At 44.7% G+C, this 12,772-nt stretch overlaps 1 protein-coding gene across 3 annotated transcripts in view; it reads left to right on the forward strand.

The window, feature by feature from the left end:
• The first annotated feature begins 1,487 nt into the window (after positions 1 to 1,487).
• Positions 1,488 to 12,772, forward strand: part of rpe (ribulose-5-phosphate-3-epimerase) — a 36,663-nt gene continuing 25,378 nt past the window's right edge. For 2 of the 3 annotated variants that reach the window (XM_068036223.1, XM_068036222.1), the window contains exon 1: positions 1,488 to 1,642. In XM_068036223.1, the coding sequence (XP_067892324.1) occupies positions 1,521 to 1,642 (122 nt within the window). In that variant the 5' untranslated portion in view covers positions 1,488 to 1,520. The remainder of the gene's footprint in view (positions 1,643 to 12,772) is intronic. The other variant, XM_068036224.1, reaches the window with a different exon arrangement.

Here is a 12,772-nt window from a genome sequence, read left to right on the forward strand (position 1 = left end):
TGTCCGTCCCCGGCAATGGCTTCAGCTGCCTGGGCGCAGGCGCTGGCACCATTTTTAAAGCCCTGCCGGCATATTTACATTTTTAAAGAAATATCCCCCCAAAAATAAATCTATTTCATATGCCCCTTTCTCACCCCCCAGTAACAATTACAATAAATATTTGCTCTTACCCCCGCAAACACGTACCTCTGACATCTGACCTTCCGCTGCCCCCGCAAACTGCACAAAGTTCAACCCTCCCACCATGCCCTACACCCATTATGTGTACTTGGCCCCGTTTCCCCCGAACCCCGGAATTAATAACTTACCTCCTCCCCCCTCTCCACCAGTGTCACATCTCATTTCCCCAGACGGGGATCTGAAGGTGCAGGAGCGCCGGCCGCCAAAGGTCACGGTGGGCCCTCAGGAGCTCAGGTAAGTGTATTTAAATGTATTCATTTTATTCATTTGAATGTGTCCATTGTGGTCCTGTCACCCAGCGGTGGGGGGCCGCCAGGGAGACTTGCCGCCACCAGGGGGCTGGGCCAGGCCCTGCTGGCATCAAGGTCCATGGCGGGTCTCATCCAGAGCCATCTTCACCACCACCCCCACCCACCCCGCCACAGATCATGATGTCGAGGTCTTCTTAAAATCCAGCCCGGTGAGTTGGAAGGGCACTGAGGTAGAGGATCAGCCAGTAAGGTGTGAGTGAAATCTGGAGATCTTATTCTGGGTAAACAGTGAAAGATTGTTTCCATTGGGGTGAGAATCTGGAGATGCTCATCAGCTAAAACACGGATGAAGACAGTGGAGCATTCTTGAACTGATGGTGATTAGACTGTGGGATACTTCACCACATGTAGCTATTGAGGAGAAATATAAAAGGATCTGGGGAAATAGGGTTACAGGAGAGGGCATCAGCACTGGCGTGTGTGGCCTCCTGGTTCTTGGAACCTCTTGCATAGCAGCTGCTGGCGTAAAACCACAAACAAAAGTACTCAACTACTGGGGACCCAGCCAAGGTAAATGCAATAATATTTGCAGACGTCAGACGATCAAACCCCAGGGATAAATTTAAGGAAAGTTGGCAATCTCAATGTTAACAAGAATTTGTGTCAGAGAATTCCACAATCCAATCAACCTCTGGGGAAAGATTATTGTTTTCCCCCCTAATCTTCCCAATAAATGAAACTCAAACTGGAAGCTGCTGTGATTAGTCCATCTTTGTCCAATGTGTGTATCCCTTCTGAGGATCTCATGTTTTAGTTGAGATTTGGTGTCTGCAATCCCTGGTCCCTCAAACCAATTACATGATGACGAGTCAGCAATGAGCATGCGCAGCCGCAATGCAGCCGGGATATGTGGTTCCACACCGGGACCCGCGGTGCATGGCGGGAGAAGGGAAGCACTGAGCATGCGTCCGGCCGCAGTGCAGACCGGGAGTTGTAGTCCACGCCGCGACCCGCAGTGTATGCTGGGTGGGGGTGGAAGAGCAGTTCCAGAATGCTCGGCGCGGTCGCTAGGCAGCCGGTGGTTCCGGGATGGCGCAGGGCTGCAGGATCGGCCCGTCGATTCTCAACAGCGACCTGGCGCAGCTCGGGGCTGAGTGCAGGCGAATGCTGGACTGCGGGGCCGACTACCTGCACCTGGATGTGATGGACGGGTAAGGAGGGCCCAGTCTGCGAGACTGCGCGGGGGATGGGTCATTCACGGGTTTCAGAGAATTGTGTGGAGCTTTATCTGGAGATCTAAAGGGTTGATGTTCAAACCTCTGGATAAGGGCTGGAAAAATGTACCCAACGTCGCCTGCATCCTGATGACCACCTTTGTGTGCGGCTGTATCAAGCTGTGCGTATAGCCCCAGTACGCAAACACCAAGTGTGACTACGTGCTGAGGTTCAGTCTGTCCCCAGTGTTGCGAAGGATGGGTCTGGTCACATTGCCGCAGAATGCTCCATCCAGTTGGACTGTGCTGCACCACGTATCCTTTGTGGAAAAGTTTCTGTGGGAAAACACCTTTGACCACCAATCCAACAGGCAGTGGTCTGTACGGAATGTCCTCAAAGCCCTACTGGAAAAGGAGATGGTGGATCCTGTCGGATGGTTCCCCGAGCAGACTGCCAAAATCATTTGGCAGAATGCATCATCGGCAGAATGCCTCTTCACCAGAACTTTCAAACAAGCACCAAGACGTAGCTTGGCTGGTGGTGAGAAGAGTGCTCCCCATCAGATCCTTCCTGCACGCCCAGTGTCTCTCCCCCTCCACATGCTGCCCTCGAGGTGGCTGTGATGTGGAAGAGACTGTCGTCCACCTCCTTTGCAGTGGTGTTTGTTGATGTTCATCCCAAGCAGCTCTGTAACACAGGAGTCTATGCTCCATGGGCTGTTCCCAGGGACGCACACTGAGATAAACATCAACTGCTGCTGGAGGACCATCAATTCGGCGAAAGATGCTCTTTGGTCATCCCGAAACTTGCTTGTTTTCCAACGAAAAAAGTTGTCCGCGACCGAGTGTTGCAGACTGGTGCATTCCAAGGTCTAGGACTATGTGGTGAGGGACACACTAAAGCTTGGGGCAGCTGCTGCAAAGGCTCAATGGGGAAAGACCACTTTGTAAGGCCCTCCCACCAAAGCGCACTGAGGGACTGGACCCATGGGAAACCCCTCGGGCCGTATACACCAAATATGGGTTTGCTGTAAAATGTACATGGCATGTAAAATGGAATGGAAGGGTTGTGAGGCAACTCACTCCTGTATTGAAGAAAACTGATTTCCTTTGCACTTTCTGGAATGTCAACTTGGTGCTGTTTTGAACTGTTTTGTAATGCATTTTTTTTTACAGATTTTTATGAATAAAGTATATTTTTTGGGGAAAAAAAAGAGTTGTGTGTAGGGTGATTAAAATGCACCAAGAGAATATAGTGTTGAGGTTCAGCAAGAGAGCCCATAGAGTGGATAGAGCAAGACTGTACATAGGAGTCTGGGTGTGCTCTCACCAAAAGCCAATACTATTGCAGTAATGCTTCTTAAATCTTATGTTGCAATCAAAAGTAGTGATCTCTGGATTGCAAATGAGTACAGACGTGGTTGGAAAGATGGTGCAGGAGGGAGGGCTTTAGATTCCTGGGGCATTGGGACCAGTTCAGGAGAAGGTGGGATCTGTACAGGCCGGATGTATTGCACCTGAATAGAACTGGAACACATTTTCTTGCGGGGTGATTTGCTGGTGCTATTGAGGGTTTAAACTAACTTGGCAGGGTTGTGGGAACCAGGAGATAATACAAGAGAGGAAGACCAAGGTGCACAGAGAGTTGGATGTGATATAGCACTAGAGTAGGAAATAGCAAAGTATTAGGTGGGGGCAGGGTGAGAGTGTTAGTACTAGAGAAGGGAGTAGTTCTGCATTAGATGGGTGTGGACTGAGAAGGATTATGAGGAATGCAAGGACAGGATTACCATGCATGTGTGTAAACGCACAAAGTGTGTTGAATATGGTTGGTGAGCTTTTATCACAAATAGCAGTATGGGAATATGATGTAGCAGCAATAATGGAAATGTGGCTTAAAAATGATGAGGACTGGGTGCTTAATATACAAGTGTTCAGAAAAGATAGAGAAGGAAAAATGGTTGGGTGGCAGTCCTGATTAGGGAAGACATTGCAGTGCTGGAAAGGGAGGGCATCCTTGAAGAGACAAGGACAGAATAGTGCAGGAGCAAAAAGGGTATGATCACACGACTAGGGGTATTGTATAGGCCTCCGAATAGTGAGAGAAATAGAGGAGCAAATCTGCAGGGAAATCACAGAGATGTGCAAGAACTATAGAGTGGTGATATTGGGGAACTTTAATTACTCCAATATCGATTGGGAGTGTAAAGGGGGAGGAATTTCTAAAATGTGTTCAGGAGAACTTCCTTGATCAGAATGTTCTCAGCCCAACTATAAAGGAGGCATTGCTGGATCTGCTGCTGGGAAATGAGGTGGACCAAGTGTCTGTGGGCGAGCACTTGGGTACGAGTGATCATCATATCATAAGGTTTAGACTAGTAATGCAGAAAAGCAAGGAACAAAATAAGGTAGAATGTCTAGATTGGAAGATGGATAATTTCAATGCAATGAGAAGGGATCTAGCTAGGGGAGAATGGAACCAAAGACTGGCAGGAAGAGCCAGTATCTGAACAATGGTTATCGTCAAGGAAGAGATGCTTCAGGTACAGGCTAGGAACATCCCAACAAGAGTGAAAAGGGGAACCAAGAACTGGGCTCCTTGGTTGATGAGAGAGATATAGATATTGATAAAACAAAAAAAAAGTGTGTATGATGCATGTCAGGTGAATTCTCAAGTGAGAACCAGACCGTATACAAAAAGTTGAGAAAGGGGGTGAAGAGGAAAATAAGACTGGCAAAGAGAGAATATGAAAATAGAATGGCAGTCAACATAAAAGGAAACCCAAAGATCTTCTACCAGCATGTAAATAGTAAGCAAATAGTAAGAGGAGGAGTGGGGCCTATTAGGGACAGAGAGGGTAATATATGCTTAGAGGACAAGGCTAATACACTTGATGAGTATTTTGTATCAGTGTTCACTAAGGAAATGGAGGCTGACAAAATATCAGTAGAAGTAGAGAGAGTAGAGGCAATGGAGAGGATAAAAATTGAGAAGGGGAGGTACTAAAAGGTTGGCTATATTTAGGGTAGATAAACCAGATGGCTTGCATCCCAGGTTGCTAAAGGAAGTGGGGGTGGAGATAGTGGAAGGGCTTGCTGTAGTCTTCTAATCTTACCTAGATACGGGGGAGGTGCCAGAGGATTGAAGAGTGGCAAATGTGACTCCCTTATTCAAGAAAGGGTGTAAGGACAGTCCTAGCAACGACAGACCAATTAGTTTAACATCACTGGTGAGTAAGGTTTTAGAAACAATAATCAGGGAAAATATCAACAGGCACATGGAGAGATTTGGGTTAATTAAAGATAGTCAGCATGGATTTGTAAAAGGCAGATCATGCTTAAATCTAAGTGAATTTTTTGATGAAGTAACCTAGAATGTGGATGTTGTTTATATGGATTTTAAGAAAGCATTTGATAAGGTACCACATAAAAGGCTGTTTAAGAAAATTGGAGCTCAAGGAATAGGAGGATCAGTGGCCAATTGGATAAAGAATTGGCTTATGGACCGAAAACAGCGAGTTGTAGTAAATAGTTGCTTTTCAGACTGGAGGATGGTAGACAGTGGTGTTCCCCAAGGGTCAGTGCTGAGACCATTGCTTTTTTTGCTACATATAAATGACTTGGATCTTGGAATACAGAGTAGAATCTCAAAATTTGCTGATGATACCAAACTTGGAGGTGTGGCAAACAGTGAGGATGATATGAACTGCCTGCAAAAGGACATAGATAGTCTAGCAGAATGGGCAGACAGGTGGCAGATGGAATTTAATACTGAAAAATGTGAGGTGATGCATTTCGGCAGAAGGAATAGGTGGAGGCAATATATACTTAATGGCACAGTTCTAAAGAGTGTGCAGGAACAGAGGGACCTGGGGGTGCATATGCATCAATCTTTGAAGGTGGCAGGACATATTGAGAGAGTGGTCAGTAAAGCATATGGGATCTTGGGCTTCATAAATAGAAGCATTGAGTGCAAAAGCAGGGAAGTTATGCTGAACACTTATAAAGCTCTGGTTAGGCCTCAACTGGAGTATTGCTCCAGTTCTGGTCACCACACTTTAGGAAGGATGTGAGGATCCTTGAGAGGGCACAGAGGAAATTTACCAGAATGGTTCCAGGGATGGAGGATTTTAGTTCCAAGGTTAGGTTGGAAAAGCTGGGTTTGTTTTCCTTGGAACAACGGAGATTGAGGGTAGATTTAATAGAAATGTACAAGATTATGACAGTTTTAGGTAAGTTAGACAAGGAAAAGCCATTCCCATTAACAAATGGTACAAGGACTAGGGGACACAGATAAAGGTTTTGGGCAAAAGATGCAGGGAGAATATAAGGAAGCGTTTTTTTATACATCGGGTGGTAATGACTTGGAACTCGCTGTCCACAAGGGCGATGGAAGTGAAGACAATCAATGACTTCAAGAGGAAGTTGGATGGCCACCTGAGAGAAATAGACTTGCAGGGCTACGGGGATCGAGCTGAGAAGTGGGACTGACAGCATAGCTCCGTGGAGAGCCGGCATGGACTTGATGGGCCTAATGGCAGCCTCCTGTGCCATAAATGACTCTATGACTACCGTAAAGGCTATCACACCATTTGCTTTCCTAACTGCTTGTTGTTTGTGTACAAGGACAACCAACGTTTCCCAGTCTCTCTTCATTCAAAAAATATTTTGCTTTTATCTCTCCACATTATATTCCTTCAGCCACGTTCTTGCTTGCTCACTTAACCTGTCTAAATCCTTTTGCAGCATCCTCACTGCAAACTTTCCCATCTAAATTTGCATTGTCAGAAAACTTGATTGTAAATAGTTGAGGTCCAAGTACTGATCCTTGCACAGCCGCACTAGTTACAGTGTGCCAACCTGAAAATGACCCATTTATTCCTACTCTTTTCTGTTTATTAACCAATCATCAATCCAAGCTAATATATTACCCCCAATCCCATGAGCCCTAATTTTGTGTAATAACCTCTTGTGTGGTACCTTATTGAATGCTTTTTGAAAATCCAAATACACGACATCTACTGGTTCCCCCTTATCTACCCTGCTATTTACAACCTCAAAAAAACTCTTAACAGACTAGCCAAACACTATTTCCTTTTCATAAATTTGTGTTGACTGCCCAATTGCGTGATTTTCTAAATGTCTTGTTATTACATCCCAAATAGGTTCTAGCATTTTCTCTACTACTGATAGGCTAACTGGGCAATATTTCTCTGTTTTTTCTCTCCTTCCTTTCTTGAATAGCGGAGTTAGGTTTGCTACCTTCCAATCTATGGAACTATTCTAGAATCTACGAAATTCTGGAAGGTCAAAACTAATACGTTTATCCACTCATAGCCGTAGAACCACCTGCAGTGGCTTCTCTTCCTGCCCCTGCACTGTTAACTTGACCTCCAGTGAGGACCCGAGGTCCAGCAAGGCTCTACTGTTGGCTTCCTCCTAATTCTCATCTACATGCTGCTCCTCTGAAAAATCATCAGATTCCACATGTACCTGACCCCCAGCTCTACCTCACTACCAGCTTTATCAACCCTGCTACTGCCTCTAAATTGTCAGACTGTTTGTCCAGTATCCAGCACTGGATGAGCAGAAACTTCAACTAAATATTGGGAAAACTGAAGTCATTGTTTAAATCCCTGCCATGAACTTCATTCCCTGGCAACTGCCTGAGGCTGAACCAGACTGCTCGCAACCTTGATGTATTACTTGATCCTGATGGGAGCTTCCAACTACATATCCACACCGTCACTAAGATTGCCTTTTTCCACCTCTGTTACATTGCATGACTCCGGTCCCCCTCAGCTCATCTGCTGAAACCCTCATCCTTGCATTTGTTACCTCCAGACTTGACTATTCCAATGCACTCCTGGCCAGCCTCTCATGTTCTACCCTCTGTAAACTTAAGTTCATTCAGCTGCCAAGGCCCTAAGCTCTGGAACACCCTCCCTAAACCTCTGTACCCCTCTTTCCTCCTTTAAGACGCTCCTTAAAACCTAGCTCTTTGACTAAACGTTTGGTCGTCGGGCCTAATATCTCCATAAGTGGCTTGGTATCAAATTTTATTTGATGACACTCCTGTGAAACATCTTAGGATGTTTCACCACGTTAAAGGTGCTACATAAATTCAAGCTGTTGTTGTTGAGGTTGTTACGACCATGATGGGAGAAATACACTGTTAATTTAGTCCCACTTCTCCATGGGTCACAGCATATCGATTAATTTTTCCCACCTACCGAAGGATAGCCAATTAGACTCTATTTGTCCTCCAGAATAAAGTACACCAACCAGGTTTCTTTAAACAACAACAACATTAGCTATTTATTATCAAAAAAATAGTCTTAGCCACTAATGAGAGAAATCTATATATATGAAAAGCTCCTTATTTCCCTAGCCATCATGCTGTTGGATTCCATCAGTTACAAAGAGAGACGAAGTCCGACCGTAACTTTTAGAAACTTTATTGCCGTACGTAATTGTTACATTGCAAGGACACAAAAAGCAAAACAAAAGAACGTGTGCTCACTACAGCAAGCCTTTCTTATAGCTATTCAAACAAAACTAGTAACGCCCCCCCTTTGTTTCTGATTGGCTTGCAGACTTCTGTTGTCAGTGCATGATTGGTTCATTCATACCAGCATTTTATTTCTGCATTTTATTTCAGTAGTTTCACATTCCCCCTCCTTGAACCGTTAGGCTGATTATTAAACAATAGGTTACTATTAAGCTATCTGCAGCTGTCCTGTTAGCTTCTGCTTGTTAGTTTTTTATAAATTGTCTCCACAGCTCCACAGTTAGTTTGTTAGTTAGGTTACTTTTGATCGGTCCCCATAGTATATTAAAAAAAAAAGTTAACTTGGGAAAAAATGGATTTTGGTTTACAGCTGTTTTATATGAATAAAAGGAATAATAAAATAATTCAGTTTGTCACGTTCTGGTAGGAAATTCTTCGGTTGGGTGAGGTGTCACGGAGTGGAATAGTCGGATGCCACTCGAAGTCTCTCCAGACGAGGTTGATGAACGGTCTGTGATGGGTAGGCGTTCAAGGCAATTCGATTACAGCAGGCGTCACATACATCTTTCAGCAGGGGTGTAGCAACAGGTCTGTTTAGGATTCACAGCAGCAGTATAGCAGTAGAAGCTTTCTTCAGGTTCCAGGATTTCCCAAAACACAGGAGGAAACAGGAACCACACTGGATGCAGGAATTCTTCAGAGACAGGAGGCAATAGGAATCTGCCACCTTTCAAATACAGGATTTCCTTTCAAGAGGTGCAAGTCTCCTTTACAAAGAGAGATCTTTTTCTCTCGTCTCCAGGCAGGTCGGGTCTATGTTTCAAATTTCTGCTCTTTGTCCAACTCACTGGTTTTAAAAGTGAAAGCAAAACCTTTCTGAGCCGATTACATGACCAGACATAGTCTCCACTGTCACTCAAAGTGTTGCTGTGAGGAGGTCAAAACTTCTGGCTGGCCTCCTTGAAACTGCTTGCTTTTCCTATTCTTGTATACAAAGTCAACATCCAAACATTTCTGCTATTTGCAGGTGTCCATGTCCACTGAAAATCCTTTTTCTCAGTTTTTTAAAACACAGAATTCTAACATTTTAGTATAAAAATAAAACTCTTGTATCAAAGTACTTTGGGTGCTTCTAGTCCTGAGGATTTGTATCTTTCTGTTTTCCATCTTATTTCTGTTGAAATAATTGCCTTTACTGGGGTTCTCACCAGTTAGGAAGGGCACAGTGCTCCAGTGAGTACTTGGAAGAATTATTCATTCAATTCTTTAATTATCTTGTGCTCATTCTCTCTTTCAGCTCCATTAATTTTTTAGGTTTTCACCTCTTCTCTGACTGTCTCTACCTGTAATAGTAATGAAAGGATTTCTTAGTGTTCGGTTTGCATTTGCAGTTATGCCTTTTACTCAGTTAGTTCTTTGTCCCCTGACCAATTTTACTACAATTCTGCATGTGCTTATATTTATCCCAGTGGTTCTCTATTCTCATTTCTTTCTGTTGGAATTTTAGAGATTATTTTCCTCTGATTACTGCATTTATCCATTTGCGATCATGCTTAGGCTGTAATTGGGAATCTTGCGCATGTGTTTCTCCACAAGTCACTGAAAGTGGCAACGCAGGTGGATAAGGTAGTCAAGAAGGCATACGGAATGCTTGCCTTCATCGTTCGGGGCATAGAGTATAAAAATTGGCAAGTCATGTTGCAGCTGTACAGAACCTTAGGCCACACTTAGAATATTGTGTGCAATTCTGGTCGCCAAACTACCAGAAGGACGTGGAGGCTTTGGAGAGGGTACAGAGGAGGTTTACCAGGATGTTGCCTGGTCTGGAGGGCATTAGCTATGAGGAGAGGTTGGAAAAACTCGGATTGTTTTCACTGGAACGACGGAGGTGGCAGGGCGACATGATTAGAGGTTTACAAAGTTATGAGCGGCATGGACAGAGTGGATAGTCAGAAGCTTTTTCCCAGGGTGGAAGAGTCAGTTACTAGGGGACATAGGTTTAAGGTGCGAGGGGCAAAGTTTAGAGGGGATGTGCGAGGCAAGTTCTTTTCACAGAGGGTGGTGAGTGCCTGGAACTTGCTGCCAGGGGAGGTGGTGGAAGCAGATACGATAGCGACGTTTAAGAGACATCTTGACAAATACATGAATAGGAAAGGAATAGAGGGATATGGGCCCCGGAAGTGCAGAAGGTGTTAGTTTCGGCAGGCATCAAGATTGGCGCAGGCTTGGAGGGCCGAATGGCCTGTTGCTGTGCTATACTGTTCTTTGTTAGAACATAGAACATAGAACAGTACAGCACAGTACAGGCCCTTCGGCCCACGATGTTGTGCCGAACCTTTAACCTACTCTAAGATCAAACTACCTACATACCCTTCATTCTACTATCATCCATGTACCGATCCAAGAGTCGCTTAAATGTCCCTAATGTATCTGCTTCTACTACCACCGCTGGCAGCGCATTCCACGCACCCACCACTCTCTGTGTAAAGAACCTACCTCTGACATCTCCCCGAAACCTTCCTCCAATCACCTTAAAATTATGCCCCCTGGTGATAGCCCTTTCCACCCTGGGAAAAAGTCTCTGACTATCCACTCTATCTATGCCTCTCATCATCTTGTACACCTCTATCAAGTCACCTCTCATCCTTCTTCGCTCCAATGAGAAAAGCCCTAGCTCCCTCAATCTTTCTTCATAAGACAGGCCCTCCAGTCCAGTCAGCATCCTGGTAAATCTCCTCTGCACCCTCTCTAAAGCTTCCACATCCTTCCTATAATGAGGCGACCAGAACTGAACACAATATTCCAAGTGTGGTCGAACCAGGGCCTTATAGAGCTGCAGCATAACCTCGCGGCTTTTAAACTCAATCCCCCTGTTAAAGAAAGCCAACACACCATACGCCTTCTTAACAACCCTATCAACTTGGGTGGCAACTTTGAGCGATCTATGGACATGGACCCCAAGATCCTTCTGTTCCTCCACACTACCAAGAATCCTGTCTTTAAGCCTGTATTCTGCATTCAAATTCGACCTTCCAAAATGAATCACTTCACACTTTTCCAGGTTGAACTCCATCTGCCACTTCTCAGCCCAGCTCTGCATCCTGTCAATGTCCCGTTGCAACCTACAACAGCCTTCCACACCATCCATAACTCCAGCAACCTTCGTGTCATCGGCAAACCTGCTAACCCAGCCTTCCACTTCCTCATCCAAGTCATTTATAAAAATCACAAAGAGCAGAGGTCCCAGAACAGATCCCTGCAGAACACCACTGGTCACCGAGCTCCATGCTGAATACTTTCCATTGACTACCACCCTCTGTCTTCTATGGGCCAGCCAATTTTGTATCCAGACAGCCAACTTTCCCTGTATCCCATGCCTCCTCACTTTCTGAATGAGCCTACCATGGGGAACCTTATCAAACGCCTTGCTAAAATCCATATACACCACATCCACTGCTCTTCCTTCATCAATGTGTTTTATCACATCTTCAAAGAATTCAATAAGGCTTGTGAGGCATGACCTGCCCCTTACAAAGCCATGCTGACTGTCTCTAATCAAACCATGCTTTTCCAAATAATCATAAATCCTGTCTCTCAGAATCCTCTCAGAATGTTCTTTGAATATTCAGCATGTGTTTTTATAAGTGTTCCACTTGTACCCAGTGCTATACAGTGACAGACCTGTATCCACTAATACTGTATGCCAGTGTTACACAGTGACAGACCTGTACCCAACTGTACTGTACCTCTCTGTTATACAGTGACAGACCTCTACTGGACCCAGAATTGTGCATTGACAGTTGTGGTACATGTCGGTACAAATGACATGGAGAGGAGGTACTTGAAAGTTCTCTCCCTTTTTATACAGTTCAACTCTAACTCAAAACACTTCAAAAGTGAAACCGATAACAGGAGGTTAACCTTTTGACCTCCATCAATCTTGACCTGTCACTTCTTTGTCCTATGGTCAGATTTTCTGGAGCTAGGGAGGATGTTTAAAAAGTAGGACGTTGAATGCATTAATCGCTGGATTATTCTCAGTTGCATGCACTAGATAGGGAAAATAGGGAAGCAAAAAAGGGAGGTGGAATGAAGGTACTGATTAAGAAAACCTTGTATTGTTGGGAGAGGATGTTCTTGAGGGGGCAAGGACAGAATCCATTTGGTTAGAGTTGAGAAGCAAAAAGGGTATGATGCTACTGGGGGTATTCGATAGGCCTTCAAATAGTGAGAGAGAGAGATAGAGGAGCAAATCTGCAGGGAGATCACAGAGATGTGAAAGAACTATAGGGTGGTGCCATTGGGGGAACTTTAATTATCCAATATCGATAGGCATAATGTTAATGGGTAAGGAAGGTGAGGAATTTCTAAAATGTATTTAGGAGAACTTCCTTGGCCAGTATGTTCTCGATGCAACTAGGAAGGAGGCATTGCTAGACCTGGTGCTGGGGAATGAGGTGGGCCAAGTGGAGAAAGTGTCTGTGGGCGAACACTTGTGTAAGAGTGATCATCGTATAAGGTTTAAATTGTAATGGAGAAGAGCCAGGAACAATCTAAAGTACAACTTCTAAATTGGAAGAGGACTAACTTCAATGGGACGAGACGGGATCTAGCCA

Source organism: Heterodontus francisci, chromosome 7, assembly GCF_036365525.1.
Source record: "Heterodontus francisci isolate sHetFra1 chromosome 7, sHetFra1.hap1, whole genome shotgun sequence".
NCBI classification, from domain to species: domain Eukaryota; kingdom Metazoa; phylum Chordata; class Chondrichthyes; order Heterodontiformes; family Heterodontidae; genus Heterodontus; species Heterodontus francisci.